This window comes from Martes martes (genome assembly GCF_963455335.1).
Source record: "Martes martes genome assembly, chromosome: 12".
NCBI lineage: Eukaryota > Metazoa > Chordata > Mammalia > Carnivora > Mustelidae > Martes > Martes martes.
The window spans coordinates 62,859,431-62,887,060 of record NC_137900.1 but is presented as its reverse complement, the minus strand read 5'-3'; the positions used below and the strand labels follow the sequence as shown (position 1 = coordinate 62,887,060).

General features: G+C 52.7%; 2 protein-coding genes across 5 annotated transcripts in view; one reads left to right on the top strand and one right to left on the bottom strand.

The window, feature by feature from the left end:
- Positions 1-6,676, bottom strand: part of LOC308352798 (stimulated by retinoic acid gene 6 protein-like) — a 48,971-nt gene extending 42,295 nt beyond the window's left edge. For 2 of the 4 annotated variants that reach the window (XM_080819179.1, XM_080819180.1), the window contains exon 1: positions 6,542-6,673. In XM_080819179.1, the coding sequence (XP_080675305.1) occupies positions 6,542-6,561 (20 nt within the window). In that variant the 5' untranslated portion in view covers positions 6,562-6,673. Of the gene's footprint in view, positions 1-6,541 lie in introns of all 4 variants that reach the window. The other 2 variants (XM_080819182.1, XM_080819181.1) reach the window with 2 other exon arrangements.
- Positions 6,677-16,131: 9,455 nt separating this feature from the next.
- Positions 16,132-27,397, top strand: IGFBPL1 (insulin like growth factor binding protein like 1; the record flags this gene model as incomplete). Its single annotated transcript, XM_080820764.1, has 4 exons — positions 16,132-16,582; positions 25,169-25,278; positions 25,969-26,085; positions 27,248-27,397. 4 exons carry the CDS (start codon positions 16,132-16,134, stop codon positions 27,395-27,397), a joined length of 828 nt encoding a protein of 275 aa, XP_080676890.1.
- Positions 27,398-27,630: the final 233 nt, after the last annotated feature.

The following is a 27,630-nucleotide window of genomic DNA, read 5'->3' as shown; positions in this document are numbered from 1 at the left end:
CATGGTGTCCTCTAGGATTTTTAATCTGATTCGATTCTCTTATTTTGTTCTGGCCCGTTCCATTTTGTAAAAGGCTGGTCATAACCATTAAACTAACTTTACAGTCCACTAATGGATCTCAATCAGCTGCTTGGAAAAAACCCTGATTACAAGGTAATCGGGAGGGCAGGGGCCCCCCACCCCTGAAGGCGTCTGGCTCACGGTACCTTTGGCAAGCATCTGTCCTTGCACCAAGGGGTTCCCAAACACCAGGCCTTGCTCTGATATGTCACAGCAGGTGAGATCATCTGGACACTCTTTAGCCCAGGCCCTTATCAGCCTGCCCTTCAGGACCCTGCACCAGCCTCCTCGCCCTGGCTCATCTCCCTGGTGCCAAAGTCCATCCCTCGGCGCTCCCCTGGGAAGGACTCCCCCTAGCTCCTCAGCCACACGGCTCCCTGGCACTTGTCACCTCCTGTCCCAGGTGCTTTCTTCAGGCCCGAGCTCTCACTCTTTGTCTGGGCTCTTCGAAAGCAAGAAAAGTTTCACTCGGCTTTAAACTCCAGCCATCTCCCATCCCATCCCAGCCCCGCCCCTAGCTTCTGACTTGGGACAGGTACATAACAAACCAAATTAGGTGCTGAATGCATGAATGAAAAAGGAAAGAAGGAAAGGGGAGAGAGGGAGAATGAGAAACACGTAGCACTGGGTGTGGTGGGCTTGCCTGCGTCATCGCTGTGCCCTGTCCACCCCTGAGGGAAAATGTTCTCATCTACCCAGCCCTGGAATCACAGACTCCCGCCCCGTCACCAGAAGGCTCTGGAATCCATCCCTCTTGGATGCCTGAATGCCTTTTAGGACCTCCCCACCACACCCATACCTCGGAAGCGAAGATGTCTCATTTGGGCACTTCTGGGGTGGGCATCCTCTCCCCCACAAAGCCAAGCCCTCCTTCTCACCCAGTCAGCGGGGTCTGGAGGGAATGGAAGCCGGAGAGACCTGAGAGCCAGCCAGCCCCACCGCTCAGCAGCTGTGTGCCCATGGGTGAGCCATGCCTTCTCTGGGCCTTCTACTCCTCCTTCCAGGCTGCCCAACGACTCGACACAGTGAGAGTCAAGTGCCCACCTCACGATCAATGAGAACTGATGTTCTTTTCCATCCTGTTCCCGCTTTTACACAGCTCTGACCAAAAAAAGGGATTTTCCTGCTGCTGGGCAGAAAAGGTACTCTTGCTGGCTATGTTTCCACCTCCTCAGGCAGACAGACCAGAGCCTGTCTGTTCCTCTGTCCCTGGAGTGTGTGCAGTCAGCCCTTCTCAATCCACTGCATGGCAAAGCCCGGCACCCCCCCGCCTTGCTCAGCAGAGGGGTATCAGGGATGCCCCTGCTCTTGGCCCCGTGACCATGCAGTGGACTGAAGTCCTCCACCTGGTTAACCAGTAGCCACAGTGGCTGCCTACAGTTGGCCCGACGACCCTCCTCCATGCTGTCCAGAAAAGCCCCACTGCCCTCCAGAGCTGCTGGCTCCTGAGACCCGCATGTAGAGAACTGGCCAGAACGACTGCTTCGAGGCCACCCGGCTCTGCTGCTAAGTGCCGTGTGGCTCCTCGGGTCTCAGTCTGGTCACTCAGATTGGTAGTGAGCACCTACTTGGGCCACGTGCTGGGCCAGCAGCCAGACTCATAGAGATGGATGAGAAGGGTCTCAGCCCCTGGGGAGCTCCCCATCCAGTGGGGGTGCAGACCCAGGAAGAGACACTTCCCACCAGTGGGCTGTGCCCCAAGCAGTTCAGCCTTCTCAGTTCACCATTCCCTTAAGTGGGTGGAGGGACAGCCGGCATCTCCCCGGGGCCCACTGTGCACCAAGCTACGCTTTAGGGGCTGTCCATTTCTTAGCGAACTTCATGCCCGTGACACTCCTGTGACAGAGGCACTATTATCACCCCATTTCACAGATGAGAAAACAGAGGCACCGAAAGGTCAGGAAGCTTGTCCAAGCCTCCCCAGCTAGTAAGGGGAGGAGCCAGCAGGACTCGAGCCCTGGCAATGTGGACCGTCACGTAAGAACTTTCTGACACATTCTAGGACTCATCAATGTCATGTTCTGTGCCTGTGGCCACGGCAGGCTGAACGCTCTCGAACAAAGACCAGAGACGCACAGGGACTGTGAGGGTTGACCTTGTGTTCCAGGTCATCTGCGCACAGCTTGAAGAGTTCCACGAGGGGAGGCAAACTCCCTTCACACCTGGCATGCACGACGAAATAACAGGCTGTCTGGAAGGGGGGAGCGGGTGGGGGTGCCCACAAAACCAGAATGGCCATGGGATTCAATGATGGGAATAAGTGGGTTCGACATACTATTCCCTCCTCTTCTGCATAAATGGTACACTCCCAATTTTAAAGCTTTAAACTGTGAAAAACAAAATAAAATTAAGTCCATGACAATCATGAAACCCACACAGGTGGCCCCCTCGTAGACTATCTCTTATTTTCTTCCTAGTCCTGCTGCCTACTTCAGGCCCGCCTCTGACAACCTTTCCAGAAAATTCTATGTCTTCTGTTTCTCTCTTACTGCCTGTTGTCTCTGTCACTTTCTGTGACCCTCGGAGAATCAGGGGAAAGCTGTTTCATGAAAGATATTTACACACCCTGTTCCTATTCCATTTTTCCCCCAGGGCTTCTGTCTCCTCTGTGTCCAAAATCCCAATTCCTTTTTTTTTTGCCTTGACTACTCCCTTTCATTTTGACTTTGCTGTACAGTTAGAAACGGTCAGCTCTGGGTCGGTAACATTCTTTAGAGGGTGTGTAATGGAGTGTTTTCATGCTCATGTGGGACCTCAGTCTGTCTGGAGGGAAGAGCCTGGGATTTGGACTCAAACAATCTTGCAACCTGGGGTCAATCATTTCTCCTCCTGCAGCCTTGGCTGCATGTCTGTGGAATGGGTGGGATGCCAGCACTCGCCTAGATCAGGGGCGCCTGGGTGGCTCAGTTGGTCAAGCGACTGCTTCCGGCTCAGGTCATCATCCTGGAGTCTCAGGATTGAGTCCCCGAATGGGGGGGGTCCCTGCTCAGTGGGGGGTCTGCTTCTCCTTCTGACCCTCCCCCCCATGCTCTCTCTCTCATTGTCTATCTCAAATGGAGGAATAAAATCTAAAAAAAAAAAAAAAAGGAAGAAAGAATGGGTCTGGATGGTGCATGGCTAACTGAGGCCCGTGTCGCCTTTCCCTACAGCTGCCTCCCCCAGATGCTGTTCCGTGAGCTGCAGACTGATTCCAAACAGCAGCCTGGCCCCCAGAGGGCCCTAGGGCACTCCCCTGGGCTGGCACCAGCATTATCGAGAGCCCCAGGAGAACCTTGTACCAACGAGCTGGACATCCTGGGTGGGTGTCCCGGCTCCACCAGTGTCTCAGAGAGACAGAAGCAGCTCGGCCAGGTGGGGAACGGAGCTCTCTGCCTGGGGCCCAGGATCCGCGGGATCTTCGCCGGCGCCCAGCTACGGACGCCGCGGGATAGCACGGGGCTGAGCAGCTCACACAGCGCTCTCACTCCCGAGGTCTTGCTGCGTCCTTATCGAGGTTCAGAGAGAGGCTGTCATTTGTCCACAGGGGACTCTGACACAGGCACGAACTTTAAGCTCTGAGGATCGGAGATGAGGTGTTAATAGGCCTTTCATGTCTTTGTTCCATTTTCTACCCCCCAACGTGTCTAGGTCTTTATTCTCTTTATTCTCCTCTGCTCTCACCCCACCCATTACTTCGAGCTTTCTGCACAGCTAGGAATGGTCAGCCTGGTGGGTATGTGAGGGGCTGTTCTCACGCATGTCTGAAAAGTTCAGAGAGGGTTACCACAAAAAAAAAAAAAAAAAAAAAAAAAATCAGTGAATAAAGAAGGCAGAAGCCCATTTTTCTTTCTTTCTTTTTTTTTTAAAGATTTTATTTATTTATTTGACAGATAGAGATCGCAAGTAGGCAGAGAGGCAGGCAGAGAGAGGAGGAAGCAGGCTCCCTGCTGAGCAGAGAGTCTGATGTGGGGCTCAATCCCAGGACCCTGGGATCATGACCTGAGCCGAAGGCAGTGGCTTTAACCCACTGAGCCACCCAGGCGCCCCAGCCCATTTTTCTACTGCTACCATTCCTAACTGTCCGGTAAGGCAACGTTCATTTTCACTTCTCACTTAATAAAAGAACAATAATAACAGGTGCTGTTTGTTGAAGGTTTACCATGTGCTAGACACTGGGCTACAGTCTTTAAAGTTACCAGCTCCCAGAATCTTTCACAACCTGTGGAACGTGGACTCTTATTCCCACTTCATGGGTGGAAAAACTGAGGCTTCAGAGAGAGGAAGTAAATGACCAGAGGCCCTCACCTTGTAAGTGGCAGAGCCGGCATGTGAACCCTTCTTCTATTTTCCAAACAGGAAACAGACTCATACATTAAAATTACAGTAAGGGGGCGCCTGGGTGGTTCAGTCAGCTAAGCGTCTGCCTTCAGCTCAGGTGGTGACCCCAAGGTCCTGGGATCGAGCCCCGCATCGGGCTCCCTGCTCAGCGGGCAGCCTGCTTCTCCCTCTGCCCGCTGCTCCTCCTGCTTGTGCTCTCCCTCTCTCTCACAAATAAATAAATAAAATCTTTGAAACACACTAAGACATTGATAATGGCTCCATGTCAGGGGTCCTCAGAGATGACAGTGACCCCTACTCTTCCCTGGCCAGACGGATATGAGCAACACGCTCAGGCCTGAGCCCTGCCCTGTGAGAAGGGCCTGACAAGGCAGCCTGGGTCTAGGCGATGACCATGATAAAGAGGAGGTCCCGGGAGGGGCCTCTGAAGGCCATGGGGTCGGTCACGTCGTCTGGGTGCAGCACAGACATTCTGAGTCGAGACCAAACAGCCAATTGCCTGCCTCCTGGTCCTCTCATTTTGGATGTCCCACGGAACTGCAGTCCAGCGTGTCCCCTGCCAACCTGCTCCTCCTTGGGGTTCCTCATGTCAGAAATGGCACCGCCGTCCCCTCATTCGGCCAAGCCAGAGACCCAGAGGCACATTCTCCAATTCACCCTCAGATCCAACCCAGTCAGGGGCACTCTCCAATGCAGCTGAATCCAGACATGTCTCTGTCCCCCCAGCCACTGCCACAGTCTAGGCTACCCTCACTGTCACCTGGATTCAGGGTGGAATTCCCGCCCCGTCTCACCCCTCCTGCTCTGTCCCCTAATCCGTCCTCTACCCTGTGACCAGAGGGACCTCCCTGAAGTCCGCAACCAACCACACTCCCCTGCTCCCTCTCAGTCCACAGAGTCCAGCTGGAGAGAAGAGGAAGAGATGAGTGCCCTCCGGCTTCCTGGTTCCTGTCCCCCCGCACTCAGCTGACTTTCCTCTCTGTCCACCTGTCCTCCAGGACTCCCTCTGCTCTGTTTCCTGTCCCATGTCCTTCTCCACCCCCTGCCCTCTCCATTCCTGATGCCTGGGGCTCCAGGAACAGCTATACCCCACTTTTCCAAAGTTCATGTTACACCACTTCCCTTCTACAGAAGCCCTATGTTAGTCCCCGTTTCCATTAACCAAAAGAAATCCACAGGTGATTTCTCCCCTTTACGAAAAAAAAGCCAAAGCGAAACAGTATCCTGGGTTTGTTTCACAACAAGCCAGTAGAGAAGCAACAGGGACCCTGGGAGGGAGGGGGCTGTCGCCATGCTCCTTTCCCGGGAGACACCTTTCCATCAAGCCGCCAGAGCTTTGAACGGGGTGAGCACTGGTGCTTTATCTCCATTTAGTTTGTGCATCTGTTAGCAAAATGTGTCTGAGGGTAACAGAAAAGCCTAAGAGAGGTTATTTTTGGGGCCTGGGAACACTCAAAAGTTTCTCTGCATAATGGCTTTCCAGAATTTTGGCTTCTGAAAAGTTTCGTGGCAGACAGTGGGGAAACCTGTTATCTGCTTTCCCAAGTGACCCCCAGCATGTCTGTCTGTCCACAACTTCTCTTCTGCCTCTCACCCTCCATGACAGCCCCCTGACAACCTAACCAGACACACTAGGACACCAGAAAGTAACAGTTCTACTTCCTGTCATACTTTGGACTCATCTTTTCAGTTCTTAGATCATTTGAGATTAAATATTTAAGTTCCAATGTTTGAGCAAGAATTTTAATTGCTGGCATCTGGACTGGATTGTCAAATCTCAAAGTCCTTTCACAGTCTCTCCTCCTGTGATCTTCCCTAAGCTGGGGGCTAGGGGGTCAGAGTTATTACACCTGATTTATAAGGGAAGAAACTGAGGCACTCAGATTTTCTAGAAACTACAGAGCCAGAGCTCCAACTCGGCTCCTCCAACACCATACCTGGGCTCTTCCCATTCCGCTCTGGCTCCGAACTGAAGATAAACAGAAATCTGTTCACTGACCCAGGAACCCAACTGTGGTTCCTGTCCGCGTGCCAGTCTACCTGCAAGTCGGCTAACCCGATGCCCTTCCGCCAGTTTCCATGAGTCCCCAGCACCAAAGAAGACAGTTGCCAACAACGTGTGGTCGTCCAGCAGCTTGTCTTCAGTCTGAGCCTCACAACTCACCTCGAGTTTGGGGAAAGCATCTCGGTGGGGGAACGGTGCCCGCGGCCCCAGTGAGCAGTCTGCCTCTCTGGACTGTGCTGCGAGCTTCTCCGGCCTCTTAGTTATTGACGGCTTCTGAGAGTCTGGTGTTCTGCCCAGTTCTCTTCACAGCACCCAAAAACCACAGAGAAAAGGCAAACATCCAGTCAAATATTTACCAGAGAAATGAAAGCAGGCAGGTGGCCCTCTTCCTTGTTTCAGAAGACAACTATTTTTCTGCTCTTCCTCTCCTCCTCCTGCTTTCTCATTTGAAAAGCAGGAGCTGCTTCCTCTTTCCTCTCTCCGGGACACACGTTATCTCTGTTAGCCTGCTGGGGTGGGCAGGGGGGCCCCCCTGAGCTATCAGAACTTTGCCCAGTAGCTAAGGCCTCTTTGGCTAGCTGTAAAAATTATTATAGGCAATAAAGTAGGATTCTGCCCCAAGGCAATAAACTAGGAAACTAAGACCACTGGCTTCAAGATTCATTTTGGAAAAGGACATCCGTTGCCGGGAGAAGAGGATGGCGACAAGTTCAAAACTGAACCCCACCCACGCAGCAGAACCGGCTATTCCCGTGCACCGGGATTCCTGATCCCTTTCCATAAAGTGAGGCTGCTGGTCAGAAGGACCAGCCTAGCCAGAGCCACACTCGCCAGGCTCTGGCCTCCAGGAACAGACATGGGGCCAAGGCTCAGCGATGAATGACAGAGGTGACGGGGCTAATTCTGGGCTGAGAGAGTTAAAGGCGCCTTCTCCTTCCCCATCCACTGGCTTAGGACTCCAAGACCCTAAAGAAAGGGGATGGGAGGAGCCTGGGTCCCTGGATCACTCCATAGGGGAACCTGTTCTCTGCACCAACCGTGCTTTCACACACTGGTCCATGAGCAAGAAATTAAATTCTACCATCATAAGCCAGCAAAGCACAGGCCTCTTTGTCACAGCAAATGTAGCCCTAGGGGACACCGCACGGAAGGTGGAGGCCCAGGTCCTTATGGTAAGGGTAGGAAAACTAAGGTTTAAGGAAGGGACATGTACTCACAGGACCGGCCAAGCCTCAGGAAGCCCGCTGGGCCCACAGAGCGGTGTCAGGGCCCCAGCCGCCATGCTGGTGCGACAGGACTGCCCCAGGGCACCACTGATGAGACCAGATGCCCGGTCCACGACTGCCGGTCCTCAACGATGTCCACCCAGTATCTGTGATGGACACTCTGCCCAGCAGACCACCTGTCTCGGGAGTCTGGCCTCAAGACACAGAGCAAGAGCTGGGCAACCATCAGGGGGACCGAGAACAGGTAACAGACAGACAGACAGACGCAGGGGCCTAAGGAGTGGTGGCGTCCTGATCAGGACCAAGCACGCCTCTCTCGAAGCTGAGAACGAGTGATGATTTCCCAGTCGCCACTGTGGCCATGGATTCCAAATGGTCTTCCAAGCTGAATGGGAATGAGACCCCTGGGTCCCCATCTGTGAGGTCCCCGCCCTCCCACCCCTCCAGCAGGCCAGGGCAGCCCCTCGTTCCCCTCCCTTGCTCTCACTCCGTTCCCCCTGCCGCCAGGCCCTTCTCACACACCCCTTCACCTGTGTGGGGGGCACTCGCCTCACAATGGTGCAGCCCTCACAAGGAAGGGGGTTTTATACCCCTGTATAAACCCTGGAGGCAGACAGAGCCACTGCTTGACGCTTTGTAGGGACAAGAAATAAATGCCTCTTGTGTCCGGGTCACACACACCGCAGGGTCCGCTTGCTACAGCCGCCGGTCCTTACCCTCCCGGCCCCCCGCTGCACCGACCACCCCCAGCTCCCGAGCTCCCCCCCGCACCCCCCGCACCCCCCCGCCCCCCCCTCCCCCCGCACAGCTCACGCGCTCCTGCCCCTGCGTTCCAGGCTTTCCAGGCAGTGGCTTCAACCTTCTCTTCTCGCCTGCTCCCTGCTGGTTTCCCGCACACATTACATTCTTCCTGAGCTGTAATCCATCCCGAAACACAGCCTCTCCGGCTCCTCTGGGTCTTCAGGGAGCGAGGAACAGAGATGCACACCAGGTGCCCGGGGCTAACGGGGTTTCCCATCACCACCCACCCCCGCAGGGGCTGGGGCCCAACCTGGGAAGGCGCTGGAAACTCAAGCCCCTCTTGGGAATGATTCTCCACCCCCGAGGGATCTCTCATTTTCTGGTCTCTCTCCCTTCGGGTATGTCTTGCTTCAGGCTCTCTATGGCGCCGACCTTTGCTTTTTTATAGTTTCTGCTCTATCGTGGCTTCAACTCACCGCTGTCCTGACAAGCATCCTTTCAACTTCTACCCCCACAGTTCACCCCCTCTTTTGTAGGGTTCCCTCAGATCTAACTGCTAACAGAAAGGCTCTGTCCTGGTTTATCTCTACCCCCGCGTAGGTCATAGGTCAGTCTTCATTCTTCTGTCCTAGGCTCGTACAGCCGTTGTCTTACTTTGCGAGGGCTGCCGTAACAAACACCACCCACGGCGGGGACTTAACATCAGAAATTTATTCTTTCACAGTTCTGGAAGCTGGAAGTCCAAGGTCAAGGTGTCCGCAGGGTTGGTTTCTACGGAGGCCTCTCCCTTTGGCTTGCAGAGCTCTGCCTCCTCATTGCCCTCCAACCCCCTGCATGGCTTGTCCACTGGGCATGTGTGTCCCTGGTCTGTGTGTGTGTGTGTGTGTGTGTGTCCTAATCTCCTCTCCTTAGGAGGACACAAATCAGATGGGATTAGAGCCCACCCTGATGGCCTTATTCTAACTTAACTATTTCTTTAGAAGGTCCATCTCCAAATACAGTCACAGTCTAAAATACCGGGGGTTATGGCTTCAACCTATGAGTTTGTGTGGGGACAAAATTCAGTCCCTAACACCCCTGGTCTAATCAGCTCCAGAGGAGCGGGAGAGGGTCCCGCAGGCAGCGAACCGACACCCTACCTGACAGATTCAGGCCATTCGTGTTTGATCCCTTTACTCCTACAATGAACACCCTGCCTCCGTCCAGCTTGTCACCACCAGTCCTACCTCAGGCATAACGTCCGGCATGAAGCGTCTCCGGGCCACTACGGTGTAATCTTGTTTCTCCTGGTGTGGCCTGCACCTCTCTTATGGCATGTACGAGCCTTTATTTGCTACATGACCCACATGTATGGAGAAGCAGTCCAGGGCAGCAGTTCAGAGTGTGGACTAGCTGTCTAATTTTGACTAGGTCACTGCTACCCTCTCAGATCTTCTGTTTAATCTGAGATAAGGTCTACGTGCTGCACGCTCACCTGAGGTTGAAATGAGCTAACACACGTGAGAGGGTGCTGGACACACAGGGAGCACTCGATGAACGTTAGCCCTTCCCAGGCGCCCACTCCCTGCCGGGTACCGACTGAGCAGAGAGTCACAGCCCAGGTCCTCGTGTCCAAGTCCCAGCTCCCCTCGTAGACCATGACGACTTGGAAGTCACAACTAGGTCTAGTTCAACACCACGTCTGGAATACAGGGGAGGCTTTGTAAATGCTTATTCTCAAAACTGAAAATAATGAAAGGAAAATGAAAAAGAGACATAGGAGGGTCAGGTCCAATGTAACTGTTACTGGCTGTCTGGAAACAAAGAAACACTGTAAGTGTGTTTCCTCTAAAATCAGGCCCTCTTCTTCCCTAGAAGAAGCAGTTCTCAGTGCATCCCTGTCACACGGGTCAGAGAAAAGACCTTCGAAGCTCTTCTCCCTCCAGACACGCGGAGATGCTCTCTCTTCTGGGAGCTCCCAGCTGCCAGGTGCTTCCTGGCTCCATTTATTAGGCTTCAAAATGCTGTTAAATTCTTGGATTATAATCGTGGTTTCCCTCAATTCTACAATTCCTCTCTGCACACCATTAAGGGAAGGTCATTATTGAATTGCCACCGACTGCTCTGGGGAGGCTGGGAAGGCAGCCACTTTAAAGTGGGAGAAAAGCTAAAGCGCTTGACCTAAAATGCTCGAGTTTGGCAAAATGTCATCCACGGTAATAAGGACCCGTTTCTGAGGGGCTACGATGCTCCAGACGTGGCCCCTTGGAGCCTGGAGGCAGCCCTGTGTCATAGATTTCATTTTCTCTCTCTCAAGTCTTCTCACTTCAGTGTCGAATCTAAACAAAGAAATTGACGTGCACTTGTAGAACATTTCAACATTTGATTTCGCTCGACCATTCTAACTTCTGCAAACCCCGGAGTATTGCTTCTTCTATCCAACACACATTAATTCCTTTTTGAAGTTTTGGGGCATTTGAATACTTGTGATGGGTTCATCCAGGTTACTGATAAAAGCACTGAGCAGAACCCTACAGCACTCCCCTAGAGACCTCCTTCCAGGAGCCATGCAATGGGACGGTGAGGAAAGAGATGAGGAACTACCCTGGAACCCAAGCCGGGCAGGCTTACTGTCTTGCCGCCAGATATTCAGCAGGGTTCAGAGTCTGGTGACAGGCCAGGAGGGAATTCAGCAGGGCATCACAAAGGCCATGAGTGTTTCCTGAGCATTGGGAGCTAATCACAAGACAGCCTCTATTTATTCCAAAGACATACGGCTGGCTTAATTATTAAATTTAAAAACAAAAGAACCCAGGTATCCAGATGATCTAGTGTAATTTCTTCATTAGGTAGAATGACGGCTTTCTGGAGCAGGTACGCTCCTTGACTAGAGATGATTTTTCTCACTTTGAAAAAGAAGGAAACAAATCTATAGTCCAATCCAGCCCCTTCTCCATCACAAGCAAGATGGCTCCCCCTGCTGGCAGAACGAAGGCAAACTCTTTAACCTGGCATTCAGTGACCTTTGTGACCTGATTCATCTTCCCAATTTATCTTGCCCTCACCTGTTCATTCTTCTCACAAATATTTACAAAGCACCTGTGTGCCAAGAAGTATGCCAGTCCCTGAGGACAGGAACTCTAGGGACACACCTTGGGCCCTCTTCCCACGTTGGCCAAGATCCTGGCTTAGGCACAGTGTCCTTCCTGGGGAGGGTTCTGGTGCTTTGCAATTGCTCACAGATGAAAGGCAGAGAATGAGATTATGGTTCCAGAAGGCAGACTGGGACAAATGGCTGGGCTGGGGTTGCGCAGGGACAGACCGGAGCAGCAGATCCGACCCTGCAAAGACCATTTCTGGAGCACCGGGAGGGGGACCCATGTTAACCAAGGCCAACCATGTACTGGAAAAGGAGTTCTATGCTGGGATACCCAGAGGCCTCGGTCCTCCCCTCAGCTCTGCCCTGCAGGGCTCTGTAACTTTGAGCAAGTTTCTTCCCATTCTGTGCTGCCATCCCCCACTCTATAAAGTGAGGATGTCGGAGGTGGTCCCTAAAGACCCTTTCTCCTTATCTGACCCTGCTCGGATGTCACCTGTGAAGCTTTCCCTGATCTCTCCACTGCTTCAGACAGACTCATACCGCTGAGGACACAGTGATTATCTGTACCCATTTCTGTTCTCTTCACCTAACCAAGAGTGCTTTATGCCAGCGCATTGGTTCGTTCCAGTTACTAGGAATGACTGAACTAATGAATGAGGAGCAAGGTCATTTCAAGATCTGTAATCCCTACATTGTCCACAAGGTGGCAATGTGCACGGCGGCGGCCACACTAACCCTGCGTTTGGTGGAAGCCCTGGGAAAGATGCAGAAGGCAAAAACAGAACCAGGGACCGCCCTCAAAGACTTATCCTCCTCTGGCTCTCCCTTTCCTCCCCACCTTTAAGGTGTTGGTCTGTCAGCAACACAGACCCAAGCTCTGGGGTTCAGGCCTGGATTCCATGTTTCCAAGTCCTTACTGGCCCCTCAAGGCTCAGTTTAGAGAGCATTTTTTCTGGAGAAAAAAAAAAAATTTTTTTTCCCAGAAGGTGGACTCCTTTCCCCCAGAACGTCTCTGTATGTAGTCACATTTATGGCACTGAAATGGCTTCCAGCCCGCCTTCCTGAGGCCACCCTCTTGAGCACACAGCACCGGGCTTACTCATCTAACCCCCGGTGCCCTTACCAGGTCTGGTAAGCAGTAGCAGATCCTAGGAGAGCCCTCTGGATGAGGAATGAATCAAAGAATTGGCAGATCACAGACGTGATGGAGCAAGAGGAACAGAAAACCATCTCTGGTTGAGAAAAACCAACTACAGTCAACCCTGGAACCACATGGAAGGGGTAGGGGCCCTGACCATCCGCATCACTGAAAATCTGCATATAGCTTTTGCCTCCCCGAAACATAACTACTGATTGCTTACTGTGGATCAGAAGCTTTACTGATAATGCAGACTGACACACATTTCCCATGTCCTATGTATTGAATACCAAATTCCTACAATAAAGTAAACTAGAGAAAAGAAAATGTTATTAAGAAAAATCACAAGGAAAACACATTTATGGTACTATACTATAAAAGAAATCTGCGGGGCACCTGGGTAGCTCAGTCAGCTAAGTGCCTTCAGCTCAGGTCATGATCCCAGGATCCTGAGCTCGAGCCCCACATTGGGCTCCCTGCTCAGCAGGAAGCCTGCTTCTCCCTCTGCCTCTGCTGCTCCCCCTGCTTGTGCTCTCTCTCAAATTAATAAAATCTAAAAAAAAAAAGAAAGAAAGAAAGAAAGAAATCAGCACATAAGTGGATCTGCACAGTTAAAATCTGCACTGTTCAAGGGTCGACTCAAGCAGAGCCAAGGGCCTGCCAAAAGGAGGCAAATGCTTTACTCAAGTGAGAGTACGCTGTGCGGCCTTCTAAGAAAATGAATCCTCCCCATGGCAAAGTGACTTTTTTTTCAATTATTTGTGAGGAAACTGATGGCAGCTGCTAACTCTCCTGGTAAAAAAGGAAAGTTTCAGGGGCTTCCATGTGGCCCTGCCTCTTATAACAGCCCTTCCTCCATGTGTCACAGAACTGATGCTGGGAGTCTGTCAGTTGCCAAATGTGTCTATTGACTGCACATTTTTTAATAAAGATTTATTTATTTATTTGAGAGAGAATGCTTGTGCTCACAAGCAGGGGGAGCAGCAGGCAGAGGGAGAAGCAGGCTCCCTACCAAACAGGAAGCCCGATGCGGGGCTCAATCCCAGGACCCTGGGATCATGACCTGAGCAGAAAGCAGATGTTTAACCAACTGAGCCACCCAAGCACCCCTACCTCTAAGCCTTTTTATCTCTTCCTTTGTAACACACTAGGGAAGTACTGGCATCTCAAATTAACTAAATGCAGATCATCATTATGTTCTCTTTGGTCTTCCATCCTTAGAATCCATTCTTGCACATACTCCCCAAGTTGCTACAATGTAATTTAGCAAAATCTTGGCATTCTTGTGGTAGAAAAGCTTTATTTTCTCACACTGGAGTTTGCACTTGCCCTTCGCAAGCATGTGGAACTCTAAGGCCAGTTGTGAGTCTAGTGACGACAAGAGGCATGTGGGATAGGTCTTGAAGAGAAAAGTTATGCCTTGCAAGGTAACAGCCCTTCGCAGGGTCCTTAAACAAGGGAAAGCAAATCTTCTCAGACATAATCTGCAAACTGCTTCCAGTGGGGGTGGGGAGGGGAGGCTCAGGATAACTCAGAGCTCAAGATTCTCAACTTCATCTGCTTCATCTGGGTCCGCCCAGATATTCCCATTCCAAGACCAGTACCTACACACTGTTGTTGTGTTCATTTGTGTGGGTTTTTATAATTGTTTACAGCAGGAGGGCAAACCCTCTATCATATCTTGGCAGCTCAGCACCTAATTTCATTTTTGCAGAGCTCCATATCTTGTGATGTTCCTTCTTACACAGGACTGAGTTGAAATCTGTCCCTCCATAACTCCCACCCCTCATGCATGAAAACCCACCCCTCTCTCTGCTCTGGAACGTCCCACCAGAGACCTGGAGACAGAGATTTTGTTTTCTCTCATCCTGGATCAATGTCTTTTCTGATTGGTCTGACTGTTAAGCTTGAGATTCAAGACTATGGCCCATTTATGGAGAAAGCTCTCCTCACCTTAACTCCTCAGTCAGGGACATTCATGCCACTTCAGCAGCTGCTGAGTGTGCGTGCGCCCACCCGAGGTGCCGGATAAGCTAGCCTCCCATGTGTGCCAGCCGTAAGCAGAGGACACAGAACATCATGGGAGCTCACTACCTCGCAGACAATAGAGGGGCCTCAACCCCCTTCCCAGCCAGGAGACCTCATCTTTTCTTTCTCCTATCATCTTATGGGGCCCACAGATGTTGACCACTGTGTTAACTGGCACCCTGGGAACCAGAGTTCATTGGGCTACGGGCTTGCAGGCCATTTTCAAGGAAATGGACACCAATCCAAGAGGCTTCTCCGACTCTAAGCATTCGGAAAAGGAAGAAAACGCCACAAGGCAAATGAGGATTAAAGGGTGAGCAGGAAAAGCCATCCATACAGCTGGGTCAGCAAGTCCCTCCCTCCATCCCATGCCTTCATTCGGCCACACAACCAACTCCAGCAATCAGGAACCCGTAGATGTTCCTGCGTGTGTCCCCCGCCAGGGCTGGGCCAGGGATGGGATACACAGAGACCGACTGCCGGCAGGCGGCGCATGAATACATAGCGGGCTACATTCTATCATGTCTTTCCACACCCACACCCCCACCCCCCCACCCTCCCGCTAACTGCAGACGTGGGTCAGGACATTCATCACAGTACTACTCCCACTAACAAAAGCACTCAAAACAACTGGCTAACTGATGGCGTTTTTTGTGCAGTTAAGCGCGGCACCAAGTTTAAAAGCCTGAGACCAGTCCAAAACAGATCACCAGATCTCATCACCACCATAGTCACTTTTGACTGTGAAATATACCATGACTTTAGTAGCATTCAAGGGAGAAAAACAATTAAACAATGCTCCATTGTTTGTACAAGAAATGATAAGAGGTAGGGAAGCTATGGGAAATAACCACAGATGGAAAAACCAAGCGCAGAGTAATGCACAGGGCACACTACTCTGTGAGTCTGTGTGTGTGTGTGTGTGTGTGTGTGTGTGCGCGCGCGCGCGCGTGTATCTGTTTAAAGGGAGGAGCTCTACAATCATACAGGCTTTAATGGGCATACAAAATTTCTGCAAAGACACAAGAATCTGATAACGAGTGGCCTCCTGAAGTTGGGTTGGGACACTGGGTCACAGGGTGGAAGGGAAACTCTTTCCATCATTACACCTATTTGTAACCTCTGAAATTTTAAACCACATATTGCCTCTTTAAAATAAAACTTTGAAAACTACCAAATGCAAAATAAAATTACGAAGCGCATCCTTCTGGGGGGATCAAGGTACATAAAATCTGGAGCTAGCCTTGGATCTGGGTTCTGGCGCTACCCGAGCGACCTCGAGCAAGTTCCCGCCCCGAGTGGGCCAGTTTCCCCAAGAGGCCACTGGGTCCACGAGAGCAGGTGTCGGGACATCACTCTAGCTGGGAACCGGGGCGTCCGCGAGCCCACCCCGCCGCGCTGCTCCCCGGCCCCGGCAGCCGGCTGCGGCGCCCCGCGGCGGAGGCCCGGCCAATCAGCGGCCGGGAGGCGGGCGGGGTGGCGGCGCGCGCAAAGCACAGCGCAAAGCAGAGGCGCCACTGCCGTCCCGAAGCAGACCATGCCACGCTCACCCTCGCTCTTCCCGCTGCTGCTGGTGCTGCTGCTGCCGCCGCTGGCCCCAGGTCTCGGGCTCCGCGCCACAGGCGGCCGGCGCCCCGAGTGCGGTCCGTGCCGGCCGGAGCGCTGCCCGGCGCCCACGCGCTGCCCGGCGCCCGGGATCGCGGCGCGCGACGAGTGCGGCTGCTGCGTTCGCTGCCTGGGCGCCGAGGGCGCGAGCTGCGGGGGGCGGGCCGGCGCTCGCTGTGGCCCCGGCCTGGTGTGCGCCAGCCGCGCCGAGGGGGCGGCACCCGAGGGCACCGGGCTCTGTGTGTGCGCGCAGCGCGGCGCCGTCTGCGGCTCCGACGGCCGCTCCTACCCCAGCATCTGCGCGCTGCGCCTGCGCGCCCGGCACGCGCCCCGCCCGCACCCCGGCCACCTGCACAAGGCGCGGGAGGGCCCCTGCGAATTTGGTGAGTCTGGCTTCTGCCGTGCGGTGCTGGGACAGGAGGAGAAAGAGGGACCCCAGCCCTCTGGAATGTGGGGCAGAGGATGCCTGCATGCGCCATGACTGAGAGCCTCAGTTTCCCCTTCGGAAGTAGTTTTTCTTACCTCGCCAGGTACTGCAGGAGACTGGGGCGGGAATCCACCTCCTTCACCCCTTCCCAAGCTCATGGAGATACAAGCCCTTGAGCTGGTCAGAATTTTGGTGAGCCTACTGTCTCTTTTGGTACTTAACTACCAAAAGGCGTGCAGTTCTGTGCAGGCCTGCCATGTATGCCTCCAACAGACTGGGAGTTGGGGGAGGGGGTATCCTACTGGGTGTAAGTGCCCCGGGACCAGCAGCGGGCCAGGCCAGGGTCGGGTTTTGGAGCGGAGAGGGAGGGAAGGTGAAGATGCCAGAGGAGGAGGAGCTCCAGACAAGGACTCAGGAATTACTGGGCGAGAACCCCAGGCTAGGGCCCTGCTGGGAGACCCTGAGGAATCTCCCACCCAGGACAGGTAAGACCTTTGAGGACCTAAGTTCTGAAAAGATGATGGTGCCATCAGGGCCAAACCTGAGCTTTGTGGGTCTAAGGCTCATACGATTCGGCAGGTAAAGGAATGGAAATTTATTCATTGCTGGGTACCTAGAAGCTTCAGGTTCATTAAGGTCCCAGGAAAGTCATGTATGGGTGCTGTCATTGCCCACCTCTATAAGTAACCTTTGAAAACTCAAACAAAAATAGACTAACAACATCAGTATGCGGATGCCCAGTGGAGCACCCTGATGGCCCATTAGGTTTTGGAGAGCTGCCCCCATCTGCACTGCCTGGAGTGGGCAGTGGAGAGTTGAGGGTGAGTGAGCTTGTGGACCGGAAGTTCCAAGGAACCTGGCTTGAGGTTCTGACTTAGGCCTGGAGACCCAAATCTAGACCTAAATGCCTAAGTCAGTGTAATGACTTTAGCTCCAACAGGGAAGCCTTGAGGGTAGGGGACAACATTTTCCAGGCCTTGGGGAATTTCTAGTATTATTTCCACCCAAGCATTCCAGGTACGGGCACTCAAGTGCAGGAGACCCAGTGGGTTGCTGGGGATGGGGCAGGAAGGCTCCTGTCCCGGGCAACACAAAACTGATGCGCTGCCCACTGAGGGGGCTGAGGCAGTCCCACAGCATGGGGAAGACACTTTTGGCTATTCCTGGCCGGGGCTTTCAGTGGAGGAAAGAGCTGGCAAGTGCTTCCCGATCTGCTGCTGCTGGTTCCCTGAGCAACCTTGGGCACGTCCCTGCCCCTCTCTGGGCCCCGTCAGCCCTGTGGAGCCACGGTTGAGGTCCTTTCCACTTGGAATCTTTGTTTCTGGCCTGTGGCATTTAAACAGTCCTGCCTCCTTCCTTCCTCCAGTTCCTTTCACTCCTTTTTACAATCTGCCTTCCCTAGCAGTTAATTCACAGGCAGTTCTCTTTGTCTCCAGACAAGTCACAGTTTCACTCCACACGCTGGAGACGCAAGAAATGCTGACCAAGTCCCCAGGATCTAACCGGTGCTGAGTGTCAGATGATTTCTCCCTGGAGTGTTGTTCCGTTCCTGAGGCCGAGCCTCCTTGAAGACATACAGACGGAATCTGCTATGGTGCAGAGAAGCCTGAGACCCAGAGGGCAGGGGACACAGCCAGGGTGACCAGTAAAGCCTGACCAGCATCTAGGACCTGAGTGCCCTCTGTAGTGTTCTTTCAGGACAGGACTTGAGAGTGTTAAGTCAGGCAGGTGGTGGTTGCCATGGTTACCAGAGCGGGCCAGATGGCAGATGGCAACCCCATACCCCTAATTCATTGAAAATTACCAAATGACAAGTAAATGTGACAGCCCCTCCACTCTGATCTATGGGCTCTGAGGCCCACCCCAGGCACAGGCCCCGCGAGGAAAGATGTCCAGGGGGCCAAAAGGAAGGAAAGTCAGAAACTGCTTTTAATGATCCCGTTAGTGACAGGCAGCGGGCCTCCCCAGAATTCAGCTCTCCTTCCCTCCCCCCACCGCAATTGTGTCATCTGCCACAGCCCCGGGCACTGTGGTCCCCTCTCTTTGTGTCCTGAAATGTTTGTGTGGCCCTGCGCTGGTGTCCTGGGGAAGCGTGGCAGTGTGGACAGGGACATCTTTCCCAGCCAGCCCCAGTGGCATCTCATTCTGGGTTGCCCCAAAGCCATCCTTTATTCAGAGGATGCAGCAGGGGCACTTTTTAACAATGCCCCCAGGGACACTGGTGAAAGGGAAATGGGCTGAGTCCTAGCAGCAGCTGTTCTGCCTCAACATGGTTAATAAAATCACCCCTCCCCGGCTCTCACCTACCCTTCAGTAAGCGAGCACCTGACTCAACGGAACGAGACTTCGATAAATATTTATCAGGTTCCGCGCAGGGTGGGAAGTGTTCTCACTCATACTTCGGAGGGGCTTTTGCAAACCGCTTTCAGGCTTAAATTCTGGCCTTTGCCTATGCTCTGAAATCGCCCCCCCCAATGCCTAATAATGAGGGCAATCCTTTGATTAACGCATTGAATGAAGACGTGCCCAATTCCAGCATATGAATCATTCTTTTTTTAAAATTATTTATTCTTTACTGTTGGAAATCGCTGTTGCTTCCCATCTTCCTACTCAATTTGCACAACTACCCTGGCCTGATCTCACTCCGATTTAATAGAAGGGAAAACTGAGGCACACAGAAGGGAATTCCGGGGAGCCGCATGGCTAGCTCCTAGCCGAGGTGGGCCCCCAGCCTGGGTATGCCTGGCCCTTTTTAGACAGAGCCACACACCTCTAGCTCTCCGGCCACCTGATTAGGAAGGGGCTCCAAATTGGCCACCCTTGAATCTTGAGGGTTTTTCGGTCCTGATCCATCGCCTTCCTGTTTTCCCGCGGTGCCTGCTGCTAGCTCCCCTGCTTAGCACTGGGTGATGGCCCCTGAGAGGAGTGGGGATAGCTTCACAGAAGGGAAGACATCTCGGGGAACCCTGGAGGACTTGTAGAAAATTCTTGGGGAGAAAGGGGGATGGGAAGATAAGAGCAGGTAGGGGAGGTCCCGTGGTTGGGTGTGGCCCGGGGCTGCCGGCAGCTCCCCAGGGTCATGGCTGGGGAAGGCGGCGAGGCCCAGAGTGACAGGGGCATGGGCATGGCCAGCCTTGAGCCCCGGCTGAGGGGTGAAGCTTCGTTCTGTACTAAGTTACTGGTTTCATTTCTTTGCTGTTAAGTGGCATGGCATTGTTGTCGCCACTGTCATTACTTGAAAAGGCTGTGTTGTTCCGTGCATGCTCCCTGACAGTTGGCCGACGGGAGAGGGGTGGGATCCGGTAGGCAGCAGGTTGATAGCAGGTTCTGAATGCTAAATTAGGTCGGAACAGGGTCCCGGGCCAATACCCACCAGGGCACCGGGCCCCAAAGCTTCAGTGAGCTCTTGAGATCCTGAATCTTAGAAAATTCACCACCCTCCGTTGACATTCCAGCTCCGCTTAGAAATCGCAGTCTGTGCGAGGCGCGTGTTACCAGGTAACCAGGAGAGGCTGCGAACGCCACTTTGTGAGAGGGACAAAGAAGGGGGGCCTCATGCTCAAAAGCCTTTCATGCTGAGGGAGGGGGTGGGAGGCACAGGCTGCAGGGAGCCGGCTTAAGCTGTTTCTCCTTCCACACCCGAACATGACTATTAGCATAAATTATCAGGGCTGCTCAATGCGTCGATGATTAAACTCTTTGGTTGTGCACTTCTTTGTACAAGCAGATGGGGTCCTGGGGGATGACTTTTGAAATTCCTTCTTTCCTGGGCACCATTAACTTGAAAGGAACCTCAGAGGCATGTGCGAAGATCTTACATTCTAGCCGTCAAGGACATATCTAGTTGACCGTGTTGGGGGGGAACAGATCTCCACACACTGGAATAACCGTCGGCCCCTCTCACTCGTACAGACCCACATGGTTAATAATTCAGTCACATCCGTCCTCTCCCTTCACCCCAGAGGACGTGGGGTAGCAGTCACTGTCCTCATTTGCAGACAAGGACAAAATGGTTAATGGCTTGTCCAAGTCCCCATGCTTGGCACTGGGACCCCATCGCAGGTGGGTGCGCCTGTGGGTGACTATTCTGACACCTGATGGGTGGATTGGTGCCCTCCCAGCTTTTCTTGAGCTGCTGCTGGCAGGGACAGAAGGAGACAAGTATTTAGCAAGAAAGAGCTGGAGAGACGAAGCTGGCGTGTTCACAGACTGGGCCCACCAGGCACCATGCTCCCTCTTGAAATCGACATTACTCTTGTCACAAGCAGGTAGAAAAGAAAGTGCAAAAGTGAGGTGACAGGCTGTGCCCCAGGCTCTCCAGAATGAGGGCTGCGGGCATGGCCTCTGGAGCCTCCCTCCGGGCAGAGCCCACCCAGAGGCCTGCTCTCCGGAGCCAGGAGGGGCTCTGGAGCAGACCAGGCACTTTGAGGAGATCCCCGTGGGGCAGAACAGTCGGTCAAGTCCTCAGGTCTCTCTGTGGAAGCCTTTCACAGTTTGCAAGGGGTCTTGTAGTTCTTCCTCCCAGTAGTTTATGGAGAGAGGAGGAGAGGAGAGGGGAGAGGACGGAAAACAGGTGCCTGTGCCCATTTTAAAGAAGAAACTGAGACCAACTCGCAGCACCGGGGCGTGGCAGAGATAGGATTTGAACCTGGGTCCATCCTGCCTGTGATAGTCATGACATTGAACAGCCCAGCACCACACTCGAATGAGCCCTTAGGGACAATAAGATGAATGTCCTGCGAGTGTAAATGACGTATCACCCATTTAATAGTGTTTTCCCAAGAGCTGCTCCCTGGGGGTGATGTTTGGAGGGTTTTTTCCTGTGCAGAAGAAAGTAAACAGAGCAGGCTTGAGACTATCCTTAGAAGGGCCTGCTGGCCAGGCTGACCCTTGGCTGGCGTCTGGGAACTTGGGTTTGGGGACAGTTCCTGCTGTTCCCTCAGTGATAAGAGTGACTTTTGGCCTGAGCTGTTTGGGCCAACACCATGGTTTACGCTGCATGCCTGCTTTCCTTCCGGGACCCTGGAATTTAGGTACATGCTGAGCAAGGAGGCCCTGGTGACCTGCCCCCAACAAAAATCCCGGACTCGGAGTCTCCAGTGAACCTCCCTGGCAGAAGGCGTTTCGCATGTGTTGTCACCATTCACTGCTGGGGGATCCAGGGTGTACTGTGGGGTCCTTTGGGAGCAGCGCGTGGAAGCTCGCGCCTGGGTTCCCCGTCTTTACCCCATGAGCCGCTTTTCCCTTTGCTGTTTGCTTTGTCTCCTGTCACAGTAATAAGTCAAGCTCTGAGTCATACTACTGAGGCCTATGAGTCCTCCTAGCAAATCACTGATCTTGGGGCTCCCCAACACAGTCCCTAAAGACCTCTTTCTTGTTCTGGAATGGAGTCCATCCAGACAACAGATGATTCACTTTCAAACTCAGTGAAGAGTTGCTGGAATCAGGGTGCCTGGGTTTGAGTCCCCGCTCCTCCAGGCACTTCACTGTTCTGAGCCTTGGTTTTCTTGTCTGTAAAATGGGGATAAAAGCACTGGCTGAGCAGGGTACATGGAAGTGTCATCTAAGTAGAGGGCAAGATTTGGGGACAAAGCTCAGAGCCAGAACCTGCGCTCAAAGACTTGCCCAACCGTCTAAACCCAAGTAACCCCACCTAGCTCCACAGCTGGTGAAATTGCTGGAAAGATAGAGCAGGTGAATCCCTGTGAGCAGACGAGAGTGCCTAGCACACAGCAGGCTCTCAGAATTAGGTGGTGGCATTATCACTGTTATTGCTGTGATGATGATGATGATGGCTGATTCTGAAGGGCTATTATGGATAAAAACATTTTACATTTAAAAGCAGATATGTTAATATTAAAACCAGATTACTATGACAGGGAGCAGCCTGAGGAAATTTCTTGACACGGACTGGACTCTTCTAGATCTTGGTTGTGGTGGTGGTTACATGACCGTAGGCCTTTGTCAAAACTCAAGAGCTGCATTCCACAAGGAATAAATGTGCTGTATGTAAATTTTAAAACAAATAAAAATTTGAATGTTACTTTATCATCGAAAGCTGGGGGCTCCTTTGTCAAAGAAGTGCTATTTTCTGCTGCAAGATCAGTAGCAAAGACAGCATTTCCAGGACAGTCTTCAAAGGAGGGAGAGGGAAATTTGAGGAGAGAGACCGTTGAAATGTGATTTACTGGTTTATTCATTTAGGCCTGAAAGGGATTGATGAAATCTCATTTAAAATTTATGACTTTACATGAATGAAAGTAAAACATGTTGATTGAGTGTCCCTTTGGAATCCATTGAGGGCTTTGGAATAAGATACAGTTCTGATTGTTCCCCCAGTGAGCCATTTGAAGACTGTTGGGCTCCGGGGGGAGGGCATGTCGGCGGGAGGGTGTGGATAAATTAGACTCTCTTTGTCATATTGCAGATGCCCTCCCCCACTGGAAAGCAGGGGTGCAGTGGTCCTTTGTGGCAGTTTTGCAGGTGGCTAGGCTGCTTTGGGAAACGTTAGAGGCCTAGGACCTTGGTTCAGTAGAGGGCTTTGGCTACACTCAGTGTTGTGGGTAGAGCCATGATGCTCAGGGGGCAATCAAATGGGCACAACTAAAGGACTGGGGTGACCAGCCTAAGGGGGAAGAAAGCAGCTAGGGGGCAGGAAGCATAGTGTCTGTATTCAGTGGAGGCTAGTGGGGCACCCAGGGGGCCGTAGGGCTCCAGTCCAGCAGCCTTGGGATCAACATGTAGGAGTTACAGGGAGGTAGGTTTTAGCTCCAGATGAAGGAAGACAAGCTTTCTTACCAGTGGAGCTCTCCTAGGATGGAACGCCTGGCTCTGTAGGTAGTGAGTTCTCTGTCAGTGGAGGCATGCAAGTAGATGCTAGCTAAACATATCACAGACGGTCAGGCATAGGATCTTGAGAAGTTGGGCCGCTCCAGTTTGAGACTCTGTTTCTAAGACAATTTTCCAGAGATCTTTTTTGGTACCAGCTTGACAAGTTCTGTCAGGAGGGGCCAGACCAGTCTTATTTCTGTGCCCTTTCACTCCTGTCCCTCCCCCTCCTTCTGCAGCCTCCTCCCTCCCTCTCTTCGCTCTCCTTTTTTATTGCAGCTGCACCCAGGCAGGTGAGGGCCCTTTCCCTCTCCAGAGCCATCCATGAGTCACAGGGGAAGCCCCAAGAGTATAGACCCTGCAGTTTGATAGCCAAAGAAGGAATGTTTTTTTCTCCTCATTTGCCATGTGTTTCTTCATCCAGTCATGTGTTTACCAGGCCTTCTGAGGCCCACTTACATGTCCTGTTAACTTAAACCATTGCTGTCACACTCATCACATGGTAAGATCAGTTCAACGGCCCTATGAGCAGGGGACATTATCCCCATCTTAACAGATGAGCAAACCCGAGCAGCGAGGATTCCCCCCACCCAGGCCTACCCACTGCATCTTGTCCAAGACACTGCTGGGCCAGATGCAGGGATGGCCCCAGTCCACAGGAGGCCTGTGAACATACCTGGGCTGCCAGCAGGCCGTCCTCCAGCAGCTCAGAGGGGTATGGACATGCTGGTCCTGGACTAGGACACGTACCCTAACCCTCTAGGTTCTGCAAGAGGGGGAGCCATCCCCCGTGGAGTTGGGGAGTGCCTTCCATGCAGTGCGGGCAGGTCTACTGAGACCAGGACGCAGGGCCCAAACACCGAGGTGGCCGGACTTGATTCTTATAGCATCCGTGTGAGCAGATAACGTGGCGGGTACCAGGAGAAGGGCTGTGTGGGGTGTCAGGTAAGCACTTCTAACCCAGATGCCTGCAAGGTCCCCGCCCCAGCCAGCCAACCCACACCCTCCCTTCTCCTTCTGTAATGCTCTGACAGCCTAGAGCCCCGTTGCCTGGGGATGGCAGTCCCCTTTCCAGGTGTCCTCGACTCTGGTGGAGGGGAGCCCTTCGGGGCCTGCAGCCCTGCCCCCGGGGAGGGGGCCGTGGGCCGGGGAGCCGCCAGGAGCCTGCGAGTCTGTGATATGCAAATGAGCGTCTGGGCCGGCCCGCGGGGGGTCTGGGCCCTTGCACGCAGCTGTTCTGCTTGGCCTGTTCTTTGGACCGCCCTCCGCGTGCAAGGAGAAAAGCCCATCTGTTCCAAGACTTGGCATTGGGGAGGTGACACCAGCCCCTCCTGAGCCGCTCTGTGTCTCGAGTAGCTGAGCTGCAAGCAGATGGCAGCCGGGGTCCTCAGCGGGAGTGTGACGAGACCCCGGCGGCTCTGCCACAGACATGGTGGGCGATCTGGGAAGTCGCCTTTCCTTTCCAGGTCCCTGTTTTCCTGTTGGTAGAACAAAGGGGCTGGATGAGGAAGCATGGAAACGTCCCTCCGGGTCTGAGGGAAACATGGTTCTCGGCCTCTGAGTGTGCTCTTTGCGTGTGGAGAGCTTTCCTCTGCTGCGGCTCCCCTCATGGGGGACCGTCCCCACAGGCTGTCTGCAGGCAGGGGATTTTCGACGTGCGATGGCTTAGAACCTGGCAGGGTAAAGGTTGTGACCCATTGTCTTCTTCCTCCAGCTCCTGTGGTCGTCACACCACCCAGGAGTGTTCACAATGTCACCGGGGCTCAGGTGTACCTGTCCTGTGAGGTGAGGGCTGTGCCCACCCCTGTCATCACGTGGAGGAAGGTATTTACGTCCAAGAATTCCGTGTGTGTGTGTGTGTGTGTGTGTGTGTGAGTGAGAGAGAGAGAGAGAGAGATGTTTCTTCTAAGTGTGTTGTGTCTGTCTTTATATGCGGAGCAGAGGATTTACAAAGAGATCTTACATGTCACTCTTCTACCTTCAGGCTTATGCCTCAAAACTTTCACCCCAGAGCTCTCCCCAGAGCAGGGACGTTGCCATCCTTCTTTGTGCCATTTGCCCCCTCAGCCACTTAGCTCTCCGGAAAGTTCCGTCTATTTATCTTGCCTAGATCCACTGGAACAAAGTTAGAGCCTCCCTCACAGGATCTGGGTTTTAGAAAGACTACCCAAATCCCATTCCAACACTAGCTCTTCCTGCAGGTCAATTTTTGAGGGACTGGTGTGGATCACAGCATATGATTGTCCACCTATGTCAACAGGCCCCACTAAGGGCCGGGAAACGAACTGTTTCTGAGAGATAGCGGTGGTGTCTACATCGTTACTGTCCAGCAGGGGGTGCTGTCTGCACAGACATTTAGGTTCATGAAGCCACTGACGTTTTAATAGGAATGAGAGGGGCCAGGGTCTGGCCTTTGAGTTAGTAGGAAGATGAAGACAGCAGGGATGTCTGTGATATGGTTCTTACCCAGAGACACTTTTTCTAAACCACTCCTGGTTTTTCTGTCCTCTGTAGGTCACACAGTCTCCTGAGGGTACCCAGGTGCTGGAGGACTTGCCCGGGGACCACGTCAATATTGCTGTCCAGGTGCGAGGGGGCCCTTCTGTCCACGAGGCCACAGCCTGGATTTTGGTGGGTATCTCATTTGTTTAGGACTAGTGGCTATTACTGACCGGCTCTTACAAAGCACCCTTTATATTTTTATAGCATGTTATACATTTCAAAGTTCTTCTTATCCTTTTCTGGTTGGACCCTGCACTAACTGTGAGGGAAGTTTAACCCCCAGGAGCATAAGTGATCTTCAGCAGTGGTCAGAATTATGGCCCCAGAGAGATGTCCCCGTCCTAATCCCTGGAATCCGTGGATACGTTATATGCAAGAGGGGATTAAGGTTGTAGATGGAGCTAAGGGTGCTCATCAGCTGACTTTAATAAAGAAGTTATACTGGATTATCGGGGAGGGAGGGTCCAATATAATCACAAGAGCCCTTTAAATGCTGAAGTGGGAAGCGGGAGGGAAGAAGCCAGAGAGCCACCTTCTCTGGCTTTGAAGGTGGAGGAAGAGGACCACAAGCCCAGGAATGCTGACAGCCTCTAGAATGGGAAAGGCAAGAAATGGATTTTCCTCTGTGACCCCGTCCCCCTCAGTCGGTGTGAGTTCAACATGAGCTGGTGTGCATACCCCCTGCCTGAGCTATAGAGTGGCTCACAGCTGACAGAGGTGGTTGTGCCCAGAGGAAACAAGAGAGGAGGGAGCAGGTGTGGGTGTGAGAGCAGGCTGCTCCTGGCGGGGCGGAGGGGGTCCCCCTCGTTGCACTCCCATCTCTGGCCAGTTTGGTGACCTCTCCACCCAGCTCAGACACTCAGAATGCAGTCAAGTCCGTGTGACTTTTTCAAATCAAGCACCTTCCCCTCTTTATTACAAGAAGGTATATGGGGAAAATGTTCTCTCTGGTGTTATTTTGTAAGGCTGTCTCCAGTGGGAGCACTTGAGGGTCATTCTTTGTTCAGTAGACTTTTGCTCTTGTAACTTGCAGTAATTTCCTTGTTATGTATAATAAAAGGATCAGGTAGCTCACAGTAAAAGGCAGGAATGCAAAGGAAACATTAAAATGAGAGCCACCATAGAGAGGGCACAGAGAAGAAATGTTAACTCCTGGCAGTCAAGGCTAGAAGAGGAATAGTGAGCTCTATCTTATTTTGAAAAAGAATAAGACATATCTTTAGGAACTAAGCAAGGAGGTGATTTTGCCATGCCGTATATAACTACATAACCTTGCCTGTTTTACTTCTAGATCAACCCTCTGAGAAAGGAAGATGAGGGAGTGTACCTGTGCCATTCAGCCAACGTGGTTGGGGAGGCCCAGTCGCACGGCACGGTGACAGTTCTAGATCTGAGTAAACACACAGCCCCCCGCCTCCCAGCTCCGGATGACCGCCTGTGATGCGGTAACGTACATGTTATGGTCTAAGTCATTTTCAATGTATACACACTTGTGTCACAAGCGATTGAGATGGCTGCTAAGATGCATAGTAACAAAGAAGAAAAATACATAAACCAAGGGAACCAGAGGAATACCAAACAGGAGTAGGAACATATTACAGCTAGCAGGTTGAATCTCTAGTACATTCGACACTCATACCACTCTGGGCCTCCCACCGAGCGTGCAAACGCAAG